Source organism: Aspergillus wentii (genome assembly GCF_001890725.1).
Source record: "Aspergillus wentii DTO 134E9 unplaced genomic scaffold ASPWEscaffold_2, whole genome shotgun sequence".
In the NCBI taxonomy this organism is placed as follows: Eukaryota; Fungi; Ascomycota; class Eurotiomycetes; order Eurotiales; family Aspergillaceae; genus Aspergillus; species Aspergillus wentii.
Genome location: NW_024467833.1, coordinates 2689786 through 2710623, shown reverse-complemented (window position 1 = coordinate 2710623; position 20838 = coordinate 2689786). Strand labels below are relative to the sequence as shown.

The 20838-nt window shown below is 47.6% G+C and overlaps 7 protein-coding genes across 7 annotated transcripts; 3 read left to right on the top strand and 4 right to left on the bottom strand.

The window, feature by feature from the left end:
- Positions 1-5664: 5664 nt before the first annotated feature.
- On the bottom strand, positions 5665-7633 carry ASPWEDRAFT_36800 (asparagine--tRNA ligase SLM5). Its single transcript, XM_040834548.1, has 3 exons — positions 7283-7633; positions 7103-7223; positions 5665-7034 (listed from the first exon to the last, which is right to left on the bottom strand). The coding sequence occupies exons 1-3, from the start codon at positions 7552-7554 to the stop codon at positions 5787-5789; spliced, it is 1641 nt and encodes a 546-aa protein (XP_040692759.1). The 5' UTR covers positions 7555-7633; the 3' UTR covers positions 5665-5786.
- A 99-nt stretch (positions 7634-7732) lies between these two features.
- On the bottom strand, positions 7733-10981 carry ASPWEDRAFT_354198 (RNA recognition motif domain-containing protein). The gene is made up of 2 exons (XM_040834223.1): positions 10657-10981; positions 7733-10602 (listed from the first exon to the last, which is right to left on the bottom strand). Exons 1-2 carry the CDS (start codon positions 10837-10839, stop codon positions 7912-7914), a joined length of 2874 nt encoding a protein of 957 aa, XP_040692758.1. The 5' UTR covers positions 10840-10981; the 3' UTR covers positions 7733-7911.
- A 708-nt stretch (positions 10982-11689) lies between these two features.
- Positions 11690-12766, top strand: ASPWEDRAFT_103716 (putative histone acetyltransferase (MysT1); the record flags this gene model as incomplete). The annotated part of the gene is made up of 1 exon (XM_040827588.1): positions 11690-12766. The coding sequence occupies one exon, from the start codon at positions 11690-11692 to the stop codon at positions 12764-12766; it is 1077 nt and encodes a 358-aa protein (XP_040692757.1).
- Positions 12767-13323: 557 nt separating this feature from the next.
- On the bottom strand, positions 13324-15290 carry ASPWEDRAFT_49147 (chaperonin-containing T-complex subunit CCT6; the record flags this gene model as incomplete). Its single annotated transcript, XM_040837220.1, has 7 exons — positions 13324-14550; positions 14608-14781; positions 14838-14858; positions 14909-14950; positions 15011-15032; positions 15088-15182; positions 15249-15290. 7 exons carry the CDS (start codon positions 15288-15290, stop codon positions 13324-13326), a joined length of 1623 nt encoding a protein of 540 aa, XP_040692756.1.
- A 371-nt stretch (positions 15291-15661) lies between these two features.
- Positions 15662-17355, top strand: sik1 (snoRNP complex protein NOP56; the record flags this gene model as incomplete). Its single annotated transcript, XM_040830372.1, has 3 exons — positions 15662-15825; positions 15900-17019; positions 17080-17355. The coding sequence occupies 3 exons, from the start codon at positions 15662-15664 to the stop codon at positions 17353-17355; spliced, it is 1560 nt and encodes a 519-aa protein (XP_040692755.1).
- A 1645-nt stretch (positions 17356-19000) lies between these two features.
- ASPWEDRAFT_74802 (uncharacterized protein) lies at positions 19001-19756 on the top strand (the record flags this gene model as incomplete). The annotated part of the gene is made up of 1 exon (XM_040839521.1): positions 19001-19756. A coding segment is annotated over one exon (756 nt), but the record flags the coding sequence as incomplete, so codon positions are not given.
- A 252-nt stretch (positions 19757-20008) lies between these two features.
- ASPWEDRAFT_65972 (uncharacterized protein) lies at positions 20009-20741 on the bottom strand (the record flags this gene model as incomplete). The annotated part of the gene is made up of 2 exons (XM_040838829.1): positions 20331-20741; positions 20009-20265 (listed from the first exon to the last, which is right to left on the bottom strand). The coding sequence occupies exons 1-2, from the start codon at positions 20680-20682 to the stop codon at positions 20009-20011; spliced, it is 609 nt and encodes a 202-aa protein (XP_040692753.1). The 5' UTR covers positions 20683-20741.
- Between the last annotated feature and the right edge of the window lie 97 nt (positions 20742-20838).

Below are 20838 nucleotides of genomic sequence, written 5' to 3'. Positions count from 1 at the left end.
GAAAAATGGTTGCTTGGGCCCTCTAGGCGCCGGCCAATGTCTCAGTGCCGAGAACCAGCAGAATAACTGTAAACTATGTCAGTAACTGTAAGAATAGAGTGACAGAAATATTTATAAAAGATAATATAATACGGTACCGATTAAAGATAAAATAAAACAAGGTTGCTCGTTTCGTGTTTAATTTTTTATTTATTTTGATTAAATCCATGGAACTGATATAATAATGACAAGGATGGCAGTACAGGAAAGAGGTAAAAAAAAAAGAAAAAAAGAAAAGGGACAAGAGCCAAGCCTCTCTCCAAGCCTCTCCAAGGCTCCAGGCGATGATCCTGGACGGCCGAGCGATGGTGCAAACACCGAAAAAGAAAGCAGGACAAGGCAGTGGAGAAGACCAAAACTAAGCTTACTGAAGGAGCAAATGATCGGAGACGGATCACTGGGGAGCAGGAATGATGATGGATGTTTATGCGCTGGATGCACCGATTATTGAATCCATTCTTTTTGATATCATGTACGAGAACCGGGAAGCTGTCGTACATACATACCCCAGTTAGCAAGGATGGAGCATGTAACAGATACGATACCCCGTATGGAGAGTTTCTGTGATCTGGGCTGCGATACGATGCTGACTGACGCTGAGATAGGATAAACTCATACTTGTCAGCTCAGCTCGCCTGGAGAAGCCGGGAATTAATAAGAATATTAAATCCGAATGTGTGATTTGCTGGAGTGGGATGGATCAGTTTCATTTAGTCAAATACGATTCAATAGACTAGATCAATATTACTGGACATTTGTACTTTGTAACCTGTAATTATGTCCGAATAATACCAGAAAAAAAAAAGAAAAGAAAAGGTGGCGCTCTGATCGCGTTGGATCCCGAACCTGATTGATTAGTGCGCGACTTTCTGAAGCTTAAGCTTAATCCAACACGAGGAAAGTGTCTTTAGCTCGCTTAGAGAAAAATGCCATCCACCCCGGCCCACTTGGCCTGGCCCATTTTCCCCCTCATCTCTCATCTTGCCCATGGTTGCGCCTGATGATAAAGCCCACACTAGTGTTAAACTCATGCCAGGGTTGCGAAGCAAGCGGTTCCATCCGAAGCCCCGAACAGCTGCCCTCTTGGGGATACCTAGATGTCTACGCGCTGACGACACTGATTTACACTCCAGTCAGCCTGTCTAAACTGACTTTGGGGCTTTCCGTCTTAATTCCGCCCCTCTTTTTTTCCTTTTTCTGCTTAATCATTATTCATAATCAAAAAAGAAGCCACTGTGGCCTCTTCGTATTCGCACCGCGCCACAAGCCACCGTAAACGGTAAATACTATTCCCACACTCGTTATCTCCGAGTCATCTCAGATCCAGAAGTACGCAAGCATCTAAATAATCAGGTAATCAGGAGAACAACAGTCAGAAGACAGAATAAAACTCTGCATCCGAACATCGAGCATATGTTGTACTCGTACTCATGATTCTGTACCGTTCATTGCTCAGCCATGGAGCAAGACTCAGCCTTACGGCTAGAGGATTATCCATGCACAGCGAGTCTTGGTGGTCTTGGTATGGAGCACGGAATACGGAAAGCGATAGCCATCCCAGGTTGACTACATGTGCAGCTGACAAGTTTTATGCACTTGGAGTAAGATATGAAGATTCAGTCAAGTATCTTGTACGCTGTAACTCCTACTTAAATTGACCAGATGGTATGTACATCTTAAATAGCAGCCATCTTATCCAGTGCATAACTAGTGTACGAGTACATACATAACTAAGTTGGACCTAAAAACACTGTCATCCCACTGACTCGAGCATAACTTAAGCGTATCGCCAACAAAGTCTGTACGATCCTGGTTCTGCCTTTCTTGGCTTGCTTGGCTGGCCCACTTCGACCCCTAATCCTGGTCCAGCGTGACTTTTTATCTGCAGCTGATGTCTTACAAGTCACATGGTGTTATTTATACCACAGCGTTTATTGATGTTGATATTTATGTGACAGCGGAGGTATGTTTACCAGAAACAACAGCATGCTATTGATATGACCTGGGAGTACTCCATGGGTCTACTGCCTAAATAGGAAATAGGTGCATATGTACGTCGATATGTAGCACCGGTGGCAACGTTCAACTGCAACCGCGGCAGATCACACCATCCATCAGATCTGATATGGCTGGAGACATATCACCTACATCGACATATGCATGGAGGTACTTACTAACTATGTATGGAGACAACACCTATTTACAGCAGTCTGTACAGCTGTTCACAACACAGCGCTGGATGCTGATGCCGATGCAGTGGACTACTGAAGATTGGCATAGATAAGCATAATAAGTTGCAAATGGCCTAGTCCGGTGGGAAGGATGACACCATCTCCAACACTATTGAATTTTATATTGATTACTTGGAACGTCCCTGGCCAATTACGTGGACTGCGCATTTTAAATCCAGCCGGAATGGAGAGAGTTCACTCCTAACTATCGTTGTCACATTCCTGGCGATGCTAGGAATGCATTTTTGATTTTAAGCAAGTGGTAATACGTCTGCGTATTGTGTAGGTATGTATTGTAAGACGTCTCCGAGCATCCGAACTGCCCCAGTACTCAATCTTAGTGGGGTTCAAGAACTGTCTACTGTTTCTACGGAGTAGTAGTGAGTACTCGCTAAGAGGAATAGTAGGACAACAGAAGATAGACGGCCAGTCCGACAGTATTCTCCTTATTTCATGCATCGATCCAAAATTGCGACCCGATCTGTGGAGAGAGTTGCGAGCATCAAAATAAGAAAATATACTTGATTGCTAATTGCTAGCTGAGACGGAGACTTTCCAACCAGTGAATAATCTCCGGTCGGGTCGCACTTGGCTTAGTTTTTCGTCGGCATCCGTCGTTTCCGGACGCCGGTAACAGTAAACAGGCATTTTAAGGTACGGGACATGAATCAGACATGCAAGAGCAACAGGACTATTCATGACTATTGATTGATTGATCTCTCAATCCAGTCTCATTCTTGAGGTGAACTTTATTATTCGCTACTATTGATCTCTCTTGGAGTCACCTAGACGGGGATACCCCGGGTCAGTTGGCCCATGATGTTCCCTTGCATGGGAATACAGGATGTTTAACTCTAAGATAGAGTGGTTTTGTACCTCTGTACTCTTGTATTCATGTATTGTCATGCAGTCCTGGGATGCTCCAATGCAACCTTTAATTCGAATTAAAGGTTGCCAAGGGATTTGGGTTGTGAAACGTTGCACGAGCTTATCTCCACTAGCATAATTAAGGTGTTGATGGAATGGCGATTTGGAATGCGCCTGTCTGTCCTACGAGTCAATCAAGTACGAGTTATGAGAATAGGTAGTAGGTACAGTACAACATTATGATGTACTGTACTCCATACCTTAGTATTGTGTAGTACTCCGTAGTGTGTAGGAGAATAATAAGAATAAGCAAGGCTCCAGGCAACACTTTAAAGCAAAAAGCCAAGGCTTCATCTGACATGTTTCCTTGCAATTTAATTTAGATTAACCAACCATTGTCAAGGATGATACAGCCACTTGAAACATTGGCGACCAAACTCAAAACATCCCTGAGGATCCTTATCCCTGGATAGAAAGGAGGGGGAGAAAAAAATACTAATAAGTTGAAAAAAAAAAAAAAGAAAAAAGTCAAAGCGTTGCAGAAAGCCAAGATGATCCCCGCTGGAAAAAATACAGGCAGAAAAGAGGCTTATCCTAAGGTCGGCGCTAGTTGTTAGATACAGAACGCCTTGACTCGGCCAAGGCTTAGCCCACTTGACAACTCCCACAAGACCCTTTTTTCTCCTGTTCTTGCCTGCTCTCCGGTTTATCCGCTATACGCTGTACTCTGTACATACGAATATTACAATATTGGGATCTCCTGCGCCACAAGGCTTGATTGACCATGGTCTGTCACTTTTATAACCAATCATCCCGTCTAGTTGAACAGTGTACGGTGTACGGAGTATTATAAATCATACCTAGGTATCTGTACAGACGGCGGAGTGCCTAGGTAATCAGTGGCAAAAGCCGGGAAAAGACCGAGATATGCTTAACACCACTAAGGTTGGCAACTTGGCACGATCCCCGCGTACGGTATTCGTATTTTACACGCCCTACGGCCTCCTGACCTACTCTGGCAAGATGGAGCGAGAAACTGCCAAGTTCGGCTAGGATGGGACTGGATCTCGTAATATCTTCTCTCTGTTCCAATATGGAAGTAAGAAGACGTCGGCAATCTCCCAAACAATATTTAAACGAGGTGGAGTGCATCGCCAATAACCCAGCAAACTACTGGTCCAATTCAACCAGCCGAGCTCCGCTGCATTTTAAAGTATCCACGTTTTTTTTTTTTTTTTTTTTTTAATTTTATGTCTTGTGTTTTGGGTTAGTCAGAGTTATTCTGTTGACAGAGTTTGGACTAAGTTTATTATCCTATTCAAGTAGTACAGGATTAATTTAAACATAAACAGTATACACATTCAGAGTATTATTCCTTCTAGGTTGGCATAATTATTTGGCCGAACCGGCTGACGATGGACACATACATTCCATATCTAGTAACTATTGGTTTATCAGCCCATTTGATAGGGTAGATCCTGCAGGCTGAAACCTATGATTAGTATTCACATATCTATTCTCATACAGACATAGACCATACATACTACATAATAGTAATAATAGTACTTCTACTTCACTTCTGCCAAGTAGAATAAGAATAAGAGTACCCCGGATAGGCCCTGCCACGTGGAACTTTGTTTCTCTCGTTGTCGTCTGTGTGTCTCTTTCCGTCTCGATGTGGCAATCCCGTCTCTCAGGTAACCTTGTTCTAGTCGCCAAGCCACTGCATCATATTATTTCCTTTTTATTATTTTATTTATTTTATATTTATTTATGATAGATTACATCACTAGTCTGGAATTAAGAATATCTTTCTTTCTTTATTTTTATAATTTTTTTTTTTTCTTAATTTCTTTTTATACTCCGGCCTTGTGCGGCGATATATCATGGGCTTAACTTTCAGTGGCGTGAATCCATCGCCCCCAGACTAGGCTACGAGGTTTCTTCAATACGAGGTTTCGGTGAGTGTCTCGGCATTTATTTCATTTACGCTTTATTTATTATTTAATCATTACTGTAGTAATAATTGCTATTTGATGATCGGTGGCGGTGCAAATGCAGTCATGCTGTATCAACCTTAATCATCTTAAGGTATCATGTCATATTTCCCATCTGGGAAAAGGCACAGGCGAGTCTAACTGTGTAATTTCATCCCCCATAATATTGACCACTTGCCGTCTTGCAAATCTTCATTTTGGCCCTTCCGTATTCTTGTAACTTTATATGTTTTATTGGTCGATCCCACTCACCGGTTACCTAAGGTTGAGTTTCGTGCTGATGAAGACTACATAATCGTTTCGTTTGGGAGAAAGTTTAGTTCTTTGTTTAAAGTATGTAGGCTTATTTGTCTGACTAGGCTGCGCACGTTGATTCTTCAGATCTTCGTCTTCTTAGTCAACCCGAGTGGCTGGGAGGCGGTCTGAACGCTGTCCACGGGTCGTCGTTTACCCTGTGTTCAGAGTGCTATACGAATATGGCGTTGGTAGAACAGGTTCTAGATGGGTTGCTCATGGCCGATGACCTGGTCACGTTACTCGTCTAAACTATATCCTGTGAATGGATGGTTGAGAGGTCTATTTGCATGGATATCTCGTAGTAATACATTATTATACATCTAGATAAACGGGTAGCTTGCCCGGAATGATGCTCCTAGCAGTCTGCTCTGCCAAAGTATCGGGGAAATGATACCACGTCCCGGACACTCGATACGCCGGCCAGGTAGCCCAGGAATCTGTCAAATCCAAGTCCAAAGCCGCCGTGGGGGGCTGTTCCCCAGCGTCGGAGGTCAGCATACCACTGCAGGTGACCGAGATCTTCGTTGGCTTGGAGATAAGGATACAGTGGTTCCTCGGCCTCGGGACTCTCACTGGCCGAGGAGGACTCCGGGGGAGATTCAGGTTGCGTGCGTGGCTTGACTAGCCCGTGATCACGCATGTTCTGGATGATATTGGGCAGTCGGTGTTCACGGAGAGACCCTCCTGCGACCTCAGCAACCTCAGGTAGCAGCAGATCGAAACAGGCAACTGTTTTGCCTGTAGATGATGGCTCCCCTTCCACTGCCTCGGAGGGCAGCATGTAGAATGGCTTAATCTCCTTGGGGTAGTCTGTTACAAACACCGGACGACCGTTGCACAGGACGTCGACAATGTATCTTTCATGTTCGAGCTGCAGCCCACCTTCCCAAGTGGGGGCATGCTCGAACGATGCACTGCCCTTGGAGATTGCGTCTTCGAGGCTCTCCATGGCCTGCTTATACGTCATGCGTTGCCACCTAGGCCCGTTCATCAAGTCGTGCCATCTTTGTCGAAGCACCGAATAAGATTCCTCTGTACCCTCCTGTCCGGCCTCGCCCGATCGTTTCGCGGATAATATCTCTTGGCCAACAGGCGAATCGTATAACCGGCGAGTCAGGTCACGGAGAATATGCTCAACCGAGTCAGTAAGCGTGTCGAGGTCATGCATAAAGTTCATCTCAGCCTCCAACATGTAGAATTCACTCAGATGACGCGGCGTGTCGCTTTTTTCGGCTCGAAACATCGGCGATAACGTCCATACACTGCCAAGCTCGGCCGCATACGCTTCGAGATGGAGTTGCGACGACACAGTCAGGTATTTCGGTGCTCGAAAGAAGTGATCCTCCTCAACATTCGACCCGGATGCCTCACGCGGTATGACTGTGAATGTTTCACCAGCACCCTCACAGTCCGATGAGGTGATCAACGGTGGCTGTACTTGCGTAAACCCACCGCTTGGATGACTGCGAAAGACATTTCCCAACTGATACAAGCACTCTGATCGAAACCGCGAGAGGAGAGAATTGAATGGCGTTCGTACACGGAGGTGTGGGATCTGACGAAGGAAATCGGGGCTGTGATACTTTTTTTGGATAGGATATGTCTGTTTTAAAGCAATGCGTGTCAGCTTCCTTCGCCCCCAATCCATGCTACAGGGTCCATCCCACTCACCTCTGCATCTGCTGCGCCCACGACGTTTACGTCGGTCGTCTGAAGCTCATGGCTTTGTTCCTTACCCGGAGGACAAGCTTTCCATAGACCAGAGATTTCAACAGCTGTTCCAGTAGATAGACTAGTAAGAAAACAGTCAGAATCAATGAGGCTCATGTCGCGCTAAACAAGACAACCTACTCAGCCGCCTGTGCAGGCTTCAGAATAGCCTGCAATGGTTCAATTGTCGACCCGTCTGAGATCTCCGCAAAAGCAAAGCGCTTTTGCTTTCGTACTGATCGAATGAAGCCTTGTACCTTGATCTCCTGCTCTTCAAGAGCGCAGGCACCGCTCTTCTTACTTTCTTGGAGGATCTGCGCGCATCGTAGAAGTGCGGGACCAGCACTTCTGGTTGGTGGTTGATTATTCAGTCTTGCAATAGACGTCGCGAAGGAACGCCGCCATATCTGCATTTCTCGTAATTGAGAATTGTATGAGGTCTCGTAGGAATGTTGGATGGTGTTTGCTTGAGATGGTTATGACGGGGTTGAAGAATGGCGCATCTTTTCGGCTCCGACCGAAGTTCCGCACGGCAGAATGACTTACAGATACGGGGAGTCAACCCTAATATTTCATGGAGATAGCAACGACTTTCATTTCATTCAAACATCAGAAGATATTACATATTAGAAGTAGCAAAAGAAGGGAAGATCCAACCCAGACCATAATAAGGTACAAAGCAGCACAAAACACAAGAGCAATACAGCAATAGCCTCATCAAAAGACCGTCAAATTAATGCTTTGAAGCTAGGCAAATAGAAAACCGTCCATCACGTCGACGAGCCTTGCTGCTCATACGCTTTTCGTTCTTCTTCAATCATCTCAATTGCATCATTTACTTTGCCATCCGCCGCTGCCGCATACACAGCGATTCTCTGGCGCCCACCATCCTTTTCGCTTCCATAGCCTAGGCTCATAAGGGTAGTGACACAATCATCAATAGCGCGTTCTCTTGCATCGGGTTGCCGAGCATTTCCATTTGTAGCCGAAGCTATCCCCTGGGTTCGAGACATGTTGAGAAGATCAGTACGTGAGTATTGCGGCCGGTGTCTAAAACCCCCACAGCGCATTGGCCCACGACCAGAATCGGTCCGCGGAGGGTGGCGCTCGGTAGCTCGTCGCCTCAATGGCGACGTTGTGCTATGGGTGTCTTGTGAAACGAGAGGGTCAAAGGGACCCGGGAGCCTTGACGCTGGATTGGCAGGCACTGTGGTGTTTGATCGATGGAGGCCATATTGATGAAAACTGGCCTGGTTCGCCTGCTCTGGTACCTGTCCTGTCTGCCTCACAGAATCATTATCCGGTTTAACTTCGGACATGGATGTGCTCGATGATGAATCTGTATCACGGCGCTGATTGGCCAACATGTGTGCGTCGAGCTGAGATACTGGTGGAAATCGGCCCATTTCTAGCCGTGGACTTAGGCTTGCAAGATTTCCAGATGAAGGGCGATTGAGAAGTGATCGCTGCGTGGCCCCCTCTGGGAAGAGCGATGGATAACGCGTAGAGAACTCAGAGTCCTGATCATCTCGGTCGAGTAGGGCGGTATTTCCTGGCGACGTATTATTCGAATCCTCACCCGAAGATTTGTTTTCCCCCTTGGGAATGCCACTGTTTTGTCCAGAATTCTGTTCTTCGGGGGATGTGCGCCTCAATTGAGTAGATCGTCGACGCTGGAATGCCTCTGGTTCCTGAGCACGCGAAGGAACACTGGAAGGCTGCCGGTTGTCATGCGGTGTGTGAAGCGTTGTGATGGGCGAGTGATCGCTGAGCTCGAGATTGACCGAGTGTCCATCAATATGAGTTCCCTGCAAAGCCTCCAACGCTGCCTTGGCCGCATGAACCGAAAGGAAATACAGGTAACCAAATCCTGCATGTTTTCCTGTTTCAGAATCCAATGGCAAGTTCACGTCGACTAAGAACCCTTTGGAAGCAAAAACGTCCTGGATCATCTTTTCGGTGACATTAAATCCTACATTGCCGACAAACAATGTTCTACCCGCAAATTGACGTTCCTGTGAAGCTGCAGGAGTTCGGGGGAAAGTATTTCTATCCCCCGCAGGCACTTCGTGATTATGGTGGTGATGGTGCGGGGGACGATGCGGTGGTGCAGAGCCATTAGGCCCATAGAAAGACGGCCAACCAGCATGCCATGGTCGTCGACTGTATGGAGAAGGATGGTCGGGAGGATGAGGTCGCCGATGTGGGCGAGGGTGAGCAGGATAGGATGGTGGTTGAGGTGGGAGTGGAGGTGCCTGTAGAGGATAAGGCCTGTGCATAGGACCATGGAAAGGACTGTGGTCATGAGAAAAGGGATATGGGATAGGAGGCTGAACAGGGGCCCCAGGAAGGTGTGAGCCGGAATGCTGGGGTTGACCAGCTAGATGCGCCGTGGAGGCTTGGGGTAAAGGATTGACTTGTTGAGGCTGTTGCATCCGATGGCCAGCATCGAAACCGCTAGACGACGGAATGTTTTCATCGTTTGGTCCTTCATTAAGCACTGTGTTGTTTTCTTGGTTCTCCAGATTAGCTGAAGTAGATTTTTCATCTTCATTTTTTGAATTGTCCTGAGCATTCCCCGAATCCTCCGCTGGAAGATTGGGTGTTGCAGTGCTGGCTTGCCCGGTTTGAGATGTACCTTCTCCGGGAGTCTGGTTATTACTCTCTGAGAGACTGCGTCCGAATTCTGCCTCGAAGGCAGTGAATAATGTTTGGCCTATTTGGCCAATTTCGGACGCCATCGTACGCAAACCGTCTACACTGCACGACCCGGGGCTAATCCCACCTTGCAAGTCGTTGCGGAGAGTCTGTTCTCCTGCAACCGAAGCGTTACCAAGAGCAGTGGCCAGGTTTCTCACATGAGAGTCCAGGTTTGTAACAGCAGATTGCAAAGTGCTTCCAACTTGCTCGGGAAGGGCCCTCTGGGCATTGTGTAGCTGGCGCTCAAGCTCTGGAATCCTCGATCTCATGCCCGACCTAAGCATTTCAGCCCCATCAAATAGATTGTGCATAGCCGTAGTAAAGGCTTCAGCTGGGTTCGGGGGTCTACTTGAACTGGTTGTTCCGGGTTGTGTTTCAGCTGAAGATGAGGGATCCTGTTGCGGCGTTGCCCTATCTGAAGATTCTGAAGCACTCATCATCTTGGCCAGCTCAGTCTCGAAAGCTGCCAAAAGGGTCTCCGATTCATCTTGCGCAGCAGGGCCAGCATTAGCTTGGCCAGAACCAGAAGGACCTTCATTGTCGTGGCCAGGAGTAGTATCTACTACTTCCGATCCAGCGCTAGGTTCTTCTGTCTTCTGAATACTCGGAGAACGTGTCCTGTACTCGTACTTCTTCCATAACTCAGTTACAGAGTTCGACCGACGGATATCAAAGATATGCATTGGTTCATGGCTATCTTCCTGCGACGGAACGTCGATGGGTTCATCAAGACGCTGAGAAAGCTCGAGCGAGGATCCAACCTAAAGTTAACTGTTAGCTAGAATGAATCAAGCGTATTGTGCCACTGGACTCACTGTGATGAGTTCTCCGTCATCATCATCCGCATACGTCAGTCTGGCCCGAGGATGGTTTGACGCTATCTCCTCATACTGAGAGGCAGAGACTTGTACAACCCCATCACGACGCCTAGACTCCGAGCTTTCTGCAGTCCTAGATGGAGATCCATGAAGATCTCTAATCTGAAAGGGATTCATCATTTTTTACCGTTGATGTAACCGGGTTCTGCAGCAAAGAAAACTGCCCGCGTTCTGGGCTGCTGCCAGGGCACAGGAGCAAGCAGATTGGTTGTAAGAGAGCGGGGGATAATGCGAGAACGGGAACTATTATTTTAAAATGATCCCGCTGATGAAATCAAAGTGTTAAAAAGAGAAAATTTGCGTGTGGTATTGGAATCAAGACCAAAGCGATAGATGGATAATGAGTTGCTGCTGACGGTCGTACCTAAGCTGCTGCCTATGGGCCTGTCTCTTTCAGTATGCCAACCCAAAGACAGTAAGGGCTTGATAGGACATAATAATCTGAAATATCGAGGTAGGCAAGGATGAAGCAATCGTCCAGAATGAAAAAGGGATGCAACGCTTCAGGCAACAGGATAATAATCGTCGGCGTTGATGGCAGCTCCCGTCGTCGTCACTATTGAAAGCTTCACCCCGCGCGGTCGCCACCACCAGTTAGCAGTCGCTGGTCGGGTCAGTGACATTCTTCTTCCAGTTGGTGTCGGGTCGCACCACCATTGATTGTTTGTATCGACCGTCGCTGTTTCGTCATGTGCTGTTCTTGCGCTCGTTGAGGATTTGAACATGCTATTCTTAGACAATTACACCTGCTATTTTGTCTAATATTTTCCCCCTTTCGCCCAATGTCGCTGAATCCGTGAACCCTTTTCTCACCACCGCAATCGCAATCGCGACGTCAAGCCGCTTCACTTCACAGTGAGGCTGATGGCCCGTCCATCGGGGAAAGCGCATCACCAGCAGAGTCTCGATTATTAGCTGACCAATCGATTGTCAAGTGGCTTTTACTTGAAATCGCCTCCGAAAAGCTTCAATGGCTCCCAATAACACTTCGTCGACCGACGCGAAATCCCCGACCAACCGCAACGTGGAACACGTCGTGCTCGGCGATCTTCTGTTCAAGACGTGGTATCAATCAATTTATCCCGAAGAACTCGTCAGCAAGGATACAGACCGGCTCTATGTGTGTCGCTGGTGTTTCCGGTATTCGTGCGACGTGGACCTCTATGCGAAACACACGCGTTCCTGCGAAAACCAAGCGACGCCTCTCGGTACAAAAGTCTACGATCATGGCGGATACTCTGTATGGGAGGTAGATGGGGGGGATCATAAACTATTTGCACAAAACCTGTCACTTTTTGCGAAACTTTTCGTCGACCACAAATCCGTCTTTTTCGACGTCGCGACCTTCCTCTTTTATATACTCACGTTTACCGACCCCGAGGACCCTGTCAACTACTATATCCTGGGATACTTTTCGAAAGAGAAGTTGTCATGGGATGCGAACAATCTTGCCTGTATTCTCATCTTCCCGCCGTATCAACACAAGCAGCTGGGAAAGCTGTTGATGGGCGTAAGCTATAAGCTAAGCGATTGGGAACGAGAGGGAGGGTTAATTGGCGGTCCCGAAAAGCCGCTCAGTGAAATGGGCCACAAGAGTTATGTTCGCTTTTGGGAAGAGCGAATGTCAAGGCACTTGTTGCGGCCATCGCCGGACAGCAACTCAGACGAGCCTGGGCAGCAGAAGCAAAGAACCCCCAAAGGCTCTCGGAAAAGAGCTCCGTTCACATGCATGACGGTACAGGACATCGGATTGGCAACGGGAATGCTCACGGAGGATGTAATCACCGCCCTCAAGGGTATGGAGGTTATTGAATCCGATTCGGGGAACAAAAAACGCAAATCTTCCGGGGAAACAAGCAATGGCGACGGCCCAACTGTGACAATATGGAAGTCTAATGTATTAGAATGGGCCAAAGACCATCGCGTTACTCTACAGGATCCTGTAAGAGAAGAAGGATTTCTGGGCAAAATAGCATCGAATAATATAGACGAAGGCGACGAAGACGATGAAGGGCAAGATACTGAGAGTCCTGAGGAGGATGAATAATGCCCCTGTATAGAAGGGGATTGATATTCTAGCGATGCCTCTGTATTATTGATCACGTTGAGACGAGTATTCTCTGATCGATTCCTTGATCAGATAAGAATACATGTCTTGCATGCTGTTTATGCTATGATTATGAACCAGTGTATGAATAGAAAAATTTAATGACATGTGTCTACTGGGCCTGATGTTTTGCGGCCTCAGTATACTCCTTAGGCAAATGCATTCTTGAACTGAAACAAGCATTACACCACACCTTGCCATACCCTACCTTACCTTCAGCATCCAGACCGCTAGGTACCCAATTTTTCTGCGACACGGTTATGACTTGTAGGCAGCAAAATACTAGCGAGTCTCATCAAAAGCGCATTTGCATTGATGTCATTAGATGTAAAGCGTGTCGATGCACCCTTGTTCTGTAGCTTATAGCTCCAAGAAGAGGGCAACTAGCATTTATTGAGTACATTTTAGGTATAGACTTTTTTTCTTCAACACCTGACATTCAACATGAATCCTCTTGAATTCTTTACATATCCTGTTTCCTGTACGTAACTGCTGCATTACTCTTCCATGCCGGCGGGTCCACCTTGCTTACCCATCTGTCGGGCCTTCAACAACTCGTCACACAGAAGGAGGTTCGAGGCGATACCTGTGCTGGAGGCGATGCAGTTGCGCAAGACACGGAATGAGTCAAAGACACCCTCCTGCACGGGGTCCATGGGCTCGCCAGTGTTCAGGTCCAGACCAACCACATTGCCCTCTGCGCGCTCGTCTTGCAAGGCAGCAAGAGAGTCCTGAATGTCGTGTCCAGAATTGGCGGCAAGGGTCTTGGGAATGACCAGGAGAGCGTCAGCAAATGCTGCGACACCCCACTTAGCCTTACCCTTGACGGTTCTCTTGAAATCTTCAGACGACAGGTGCGCGGCACAAGCGACTTGGAATGCACCTGCACCGGGCACGACGCAGCCATCCACAATAGTGTTGTACACAGAGCGCAGACCATCACGAACAGCGTCCTTAACCTGCGCAATAGTGTGCTGGTTGGGACCCTTGATCAGAAGGGTAACAGACTTAGGGTCCTTGACTTCCTCGACAAAAGTGAACTTTTCCTCACCGAGCTGGTGCTCGTAAACCAGGCCAGCCCATCCAAGGACCTCAGGAGAGAGATCTTCCACACTGTTCTGGGCAGTACCACCACAGATAAGCTGGAGACGCTCCATGTTCCTCCGCTTGGCTCTCCGGAGAGCCATGATTCCGTTCTTGACGAGGACATCCAAGCTCAGGGGATCGATACCCTTCTGGTTAATGACAACAAATCCCTTCTTGGGGTCGTTGCCGCAAACCTGCTTCTTGAGCTCCACAATCTTCTGCAACTTAGAATCCACAAACTTGCGCTCGCTCTCCACCAACTTATCCCTCTGTTCTGCGTTGGAATAGTAGAAACCGGAGTTAATCTCAGACTTCTCATACTCCAGACTGACGTTCAATGTCAGGATAAAGGCGTCCTCGACACGCTTTGGCATATCAGGGTGTCTCGCGCCGTGGTCCAAAGCAAGACCACGGATAAGCTGCGTGTCAGACGATGTTCGGTGTTGCATAGCCATAATCTCAACCATATGCAGATCGGGCTTTTCGGGGGCTCTGTGGATAGCAAGAACGGCATCGACGATATCAGGGGTGAGCTTTTCAGCAAGAGCCCTGTTCAATTTGGTCGTGAGGGAGGTACGAGCGACGGACAGCAGCAGTTCACGATCGATATTCCGCTCAAGTTTGAACTGGTCGAGGAACTGTATACCGGTATAAAGTCAGCGCAATGCCACCCCGAAAGTTTCCTGAAAATTGACCTTTAGGGATTCTGTCTTCGCAATCTCATATCCATCCGTAATAACTCTGGGGTGCAGACCCTCGGAGATGTGTCGATCAGCCTGCTTCAGGAGCTCTCCGACCGACAGAACGACTGATGTTGTTCCATCACCGGTGATATCATCTTGTGCGGTCGCGGCTCGGGCAATCATGACCTTGGGCATGTCAGTAAGAACGGACGGTTTCGATAGGAGGAATTAGGATAGCTTACGGCTGTCGGGTTTTGGATTTGCTGTGAAAGTTAGCAGTCGCTCAAGATATCTCAGATAATAGACCACCTACCATTTCCCGCAGCAATACATTTCCATCCTTAGTCAACTTGATCTGTTTTATATCCTCGTTAGAAATCGGAATTCCGCTTTTTCATAAGGAGATAATTCATACTCCGCCTGAACCATCCACCAACCTAAGTTTTGTCAGTTTTACGTCGAATGCATGAATCATGGGAGTGGAAAACATACATCTTCAGAGTCCCCGAGGGACCCAAATTAGACTTGAGCACATCCTGAAGACCTTCTCCAGCGGCAATGTTCACTTTCAGAGCCTCTCCTCTCCGCTGTATATTGTCAGTGTGTGTCCGGTCACTGAGGGGCTCTCATTGGGGGGTGGCTCATGTCCATACCCTCGACTCTGCCTTCGGGTTGAGCAACTGAGTTGCAGACATTTCTGCGGAATGAATTAACGATAGACAACAAGATCCACGAGAAACTACTCGTAGAAAATTAAGCTTGCTGGCGATATCGACCCAAAAAAGATGCCCGCACTGGCACGAACCTGGTGGTGTTTCCCGTCGAATGCGGTGAGCTCTAGTTTTGGCAAAAAGCCCACATTCAATGTTCGCACTAGCGCCGCAAAAAAAAAGAGCTCCGACGTCTCGACTTTGCAAATCTCCGTTTTCCAGCCTTTTTCAACTCCGCGTTTGCGCACAGCACTTCCTATAATTACAGAAATAGGAAGTTTGGGCAGCGGGCTCAGTCGCAGGCATTTAAGGATCATATTTTTTGATTGATCTTCTGGCCTCAATCCCAATTCGCCATGGCCGACTTTCTCCTCCATGAGAGCCCTATGGGTTACTCTCTTTTCAAGGTCACCCACCAGGCCGACAGCGTTGGCAATCGCCTCAAGGAGGTTCAGGAGGGTGTTAATGACCTTGCCAAGTTTGGCAAGATGGTCGAACTTAGCAGTTTTGTGCCTTTCGAGTACGTTTTTGGATTTTTTATAATTTTTTCTTAATTTTTTTCCGGACCTTCAAGATCGCTGACAAAAATTTTAGAAACAACAAGCAGGCCCTTAGCGAAATCAACGACGTCTCGGAAGGTGTTGCTTCTGAAACTCTGATCTCATTCCTCGAGTTGAATCTTCCTAAGCCCAGCAAGAAGAAGAAGGTCGTGGTGGGAGTTGCTGACAAGGCTCTTGCCGGAAGTATCAAGTCGGCCTTTGATTTCGTTGACTGCGAAACCGGAGACACCAGTGAAATCGTTCAGGATATGCTCCGTGGACTTAGATTACACGTTGGCAAGCTCTTGAAGCAACTCCGTGAGGGCGATATTGATACCGCGCAGCTTGGTCTTGGTCACGCCTATTCGCGTGCCAAGGTTAAGTTCTCCGTGCAGCGCGATGACAACCACATCATTCAGGCCATTGCTATCCTCGACCAGCTCGACAAGGCTATCAACACATTCTCCATGAGAGTCAGAGAATGGTACTCGTGGCACTTCCCTGAACTCGTCAAGATTGTTTCCGACAACCAACGCTACGCTCAGCTTGCCCTTTTCGTGAAGGACAAGAAGAACTTGACTGACGAGAACCTGCACGACATTGCTGCCCTTGTGGAAGACGATGAGGGAGTTGCTCAGAGCATCATTGACGCTGCCAAGCACAGTATGGGTCAGGAAATCTCCGAGTCTGACATGGAGAACGTGATCTCCTTTGCGCACCGAGTCGTTAGCCTTTCTAAGTACCGCAAGTCTTTGCACACTTACCTGGTCTCCAAGATGAGCGTTGTCGCACCTAACCTTGCTGCGCTGATTGGAGAGATCGTCGGTGCCCGCTTGATCTCCCACGCTGGTAGCTTGACCAACCTGTCCAAGTACCCCGCATCGACCGTCCAAATTCTCGGTGCGGAGAAGGCCCTTTTCAGAGCCCTGAAGACCAAGGGAAACACACCGAAGTACGGACTTCTGTACCACTCTTCTTTCATTGGCAGAGCCGGTCCCAAGAACAAGGGCAGAATCTCTCGTTTCCTTGCGAACAAGTGCTCTATCGCCTCCAGAATCGATAACTTCTCCGAGGAGCCATCGACAAAATTCGGAGAGGTCCTTAAGAACCAGGTCGAAGAGCGCCTGGAGTTCTACGCTACTGGCGCCGCACCCATGAAGAACGAGCTCGCAATGGTATGTATTCAGTCATAATGGTCTTCTTCATTTTTTCCAAATAATCGCTAACCAATACAGAAAAACGCCATGGATGCTGTCCTGGCCGACATGGACATTGATGATGACCAAAGCGACGATGAGATGAAGGATGCCAAGGCCGAGACCCCCAAGAAGGAAGAGAAGAAGGAAAAGAAGGACAAGAAGGAGAAGAAAGAAAAGAAGGAGAAGAAGGACAAGGGTGAGAAGGAAGAGAAGAAGAAGAAGAGAAAGTCGGATGTCGATGGCGAATCCGAGAAGAAGAAGCGAAAGCACGACAGCGATGCTGAGCCGTCCAAGAAGAAGAAGAAGGTCTAATCGCACCAACTCTTGGGACAGGTGGGCGTCATCGTCGCGGCGTTGTAAGGTTGATTTATGTTTGCCATCTTTTTCTTTTGCCGTTTCATTTCTGTTTTATCTCCTTCACGACTTGATGGGCTGGGTATTTGTAAATTATTCGATTTAGGCCTCTGTCGTGCTAAAATTTGTTTCTAGTTCAGTAGGAATATCTTTTGCTTATCTTGTCATCAATTTCTATATGGGATTTAAAACAGATGTGCTGAGAACTAGACTGCAGGTATTACAGGGCTGCCTTCTATTAATATATTAATCTTTCATAAAAACATGGCATGCTGGCTAGCCTCGATGGAATAGATAATAGAGGACTGATCAAATGCAGCTTAGGGCTTCCTGGTGGGTGGGTATCTTGACTAGAGAGTTGCCAGCTCTTTGATTGGAGGTAGTCTCCATATTCATGGAAGTCTCACCTGAATGGGATAGATTAGAGAAGACAGTGATGGTGGATGGCTCATACTTGTCGCCACGATCAGTACTAGAGGAAGTCGGCTATATCATGCCACCAACGTCCTCGGTGCCAAATATCAAGACAAAGAAGGCAGCAGAGAAAGAAATACATTGGAGGTTGGGTAACTAGGTAGACGACAAGATTAAGCAGGAAACATTTCTTTGCATTGTGATTTGCGATTGATCTTAAAATAGATTTTCTGCTGTATTCTAAGTATAGCAATTAGTGCTTTCGAGTCTCTGAGAGGTTAAATGTGAGGTCCAAATGTTGAAACGATACTGTATCCAATGGGTCTTCTATATGCGGACCCTCCAGATCAATGCAAAGACTATCTAGTATTGATGTGAATTGATGGCTATATATGAATGAGGTGGAGCAGAGGATGCCAGTTATAAAATTATCTGAGAGAATGATTATGGAAAGGAATGGCTGTCCAAATTTAGGTGTTTGACACTGTCCCCCTCAGCTTAGACCAAGGCAGCACTTAATAGTCACGATATAGGTGACTTTCTTTTGTGATACACCTGAGTCTACATGGACAGTCTGTATACTAGTATTTTAGAAGCCAATATTGATGAAATGCCATTAGAATATATTTAAAATATACAGAATGTCTGATGAAAGTGCAATGAGGTAGTAGAAATGCCTCATCAAGACATCATTTCAGCTTCACCTCAACCAAGTATCCATTTTAAACTTGCGACCGGACAGAAATGCCACACGAATAAACATCAAACACCACAGCTTTTAGTGTCACCCCGACTTGCCCCGGACAAGAAATGTATTGCATTTCTCACTATCGGAGGGGAAGGAGGAGTAAGGGCGACTAAGCCAGACAAACTCCCGAACTTCGCCCAATGGCCCCCTCCACTGCCTCTCTCCCTTCCCCCCAGGCTTGGTGACGATCCGGTTGCCCCGTGCCCTCAGCAGAAGCATCTCAGTTATAATAATGGCTGCCGTTGACATTTGCTCGAGAGCAGAACGTTCATCGAGGTCTATCTTCTGAAAGCTACTACTACCTACAACCTTATCCCCTTCTCCTCGATTGATCTCCCAGGCCGCTTATCAGTCGTGAACACCCCCACATCCGTTCTCAGCCCTGCGATGATTCCAGCCAGTCTCCCGGCCATAATGCCATACAGTTCGTCTGGGCGAAGACGAGCGAGTTCGGAACCAGACTGCTATAGCCTTTCAGATGCCCCGTCGTCGCCTTCTGCCGTTTCAATCACGAGTTTTCAAGAAGCACGGCTTCGGGAACAGGAGGACTTAGGGCGATATAGCCCCCGAAGCGCCGTCGCTCGCCGCTTGGGAGAACTCGCTATCCGCGGAGATCATTTCTCCAATTACGAGAGCCCAAGTGGCCATTCGCAGGAACCAGGACAAACAAAATGCTGGCTTGGTCCATATAGCGGCTTTCATAATATGTCTGGACCGTTATCTGTTGCAGAAAGCGATCCCAATCAGAGTGGGACGCATGACTCTTCCGCAAAAACTCAACCGGAGAACAAACCCCAAACCACGCCTACACCGTCTCCGAAGAAACAATCAGTCTCAAGCCCCCGCAGGAAACGAAATCCAATAGCTACATCAAAGGCGCGCAATCAACGGAGGTCATCCCCGCCCCTTGCTGCGAGTGCAACCGAAAATCCGCTTACATGGCATGATTCCGAGATTACTGGGCACAACCCAACCGACCCGACCGACGATGGCTATGGTATCAATGGAGTTGGGTTTAAACCAACAGCAGCAATGGCCTGGGCTAGGTCGCAGAGAAGACAACGGCAGGTTGCCGATTGGAAGAGTCGCGAGGCACGGGATGCTCGAGAAAGGCGAAGAGAGAGGCGCGATGGCCATGAAACGGACAAAATGCGCACTATACAAAATGGTGCTATCCAAAAGAGGGTCAAATTCGAATCTTGAGGTCTAAATGGTGCACTTTATCTCTCCTAGGCATTGGTATACGGGGCGTTTTGGAATTCTTCAGTGGCGTTTGGGAAGCGACATTTCAGCTTGACATGATCAATACTGGCATGTGATCAAGACATTATCACAATTTGAATAAGGTTGAAATCAACCCAATTAGAGGATATATTTATTTTACAACCCATCTACACTATACAATGAGTATCCAACAAACTCCGTGACTCCGGACGATAAGCAGAGGGTCTACCAAAACTTATAGTTTGATGGATTGGACCAGCTCTTCTGTTTCTTTTCTTCCTCGGCCGCACGGGCAGCCTCTTCGATCTTCTTCTCCTTCTCCTGTTGTTTCTTAACCTTCAGCTGTTGCATCAATTCGACCGCTTGCTTCATCCCGTCCAGCTCTTGTATCCGGCGCCGTTGACAGAATTCGTGGGCTGCCAGAGAAGTAAGAGCAAATGCACCAACCGCCCAGTTACAGGCCGTCCACATCGAACGCAGACCTATATGAAAACGTCAGCCACCAAATTCTACTTCCACATGGGGCCGAACTGATGAATTGCTTTACCTCCCAACACACCCCGCACACCACCGATACCGAATCCCGCACCAATTCCCAACAGTAAAGAGTCCCGCGCGCAAGGCGCCTTGTAGAACGATGTGGCATCTTTCAAGGATATAGACTTCATAGCTTCGGTGACCGAGGGTTCGTTCGAATTCTTGGCTGTCCTATTATATGTCGGCAGCGCATTTGCGCGCTCTTCGGGGCCTCCAAATGCATCCCATAGCTTTCCGACTTGTGACTTGGGCAATTCGTGTTTTGGTTTCTTGGGCTGTGACGAGGAGTCTTGGGGGGTCGTTTGTTCGTTTCCACTTGCCTCAGGGCTCGAGGCAATTGCCTCCCGTGTGTCTTCTGCCATTTTTATCGATATCAGATGGTCGTTGAACTTCCAAACATCAAAACCACCGGGACTACTAGATAGCTCTCGGACAGACTCTGGCAGCGAACAATAGCCGGGTCGGGTGAATATATAATCCGGAAATCGCCAGATTCGCTCAAAACGACCAGTTTTTCC

Coding starts and splice junctions, on each gene's coding strand:
- ASPWEDRAFT_354198 (XM_040834223.1), bottom strand. CDS start 10,839: ATGATGAATCCCTTTCAGATTAGAGATCTTCATGGATCTCCATCTAGG. Junction 10,603..10,656: donor ATGACGGAGAACTCATCACA/GTGAGTCCAGTG, acceptor AGTTAACTTTAG/GTTGGATCCTCGCTCGAGCT.
- ASPWEDRAFT_36800 (XM_040834548.1), bottom strand. CDS start 7,554: ATGCAGATATGGCGGCGTTCCTTCGCGACGTCTATTGCAAGACTGAAT. Junction 7,224..7,282: donor AAGCCTGCACAGGCGGCTGA/GTAGGTTGTCTT, acceptor TTTTCTTACTAG/TCTATCTACTGGAACAGCTG. Junction 7,035..7,102: donor TGGGCGCAGCAGATGCAGAG/GTGAGTGGGATG, acceptor GCTTTAAAACAG/ACATATCCTATCCAAAAAAA.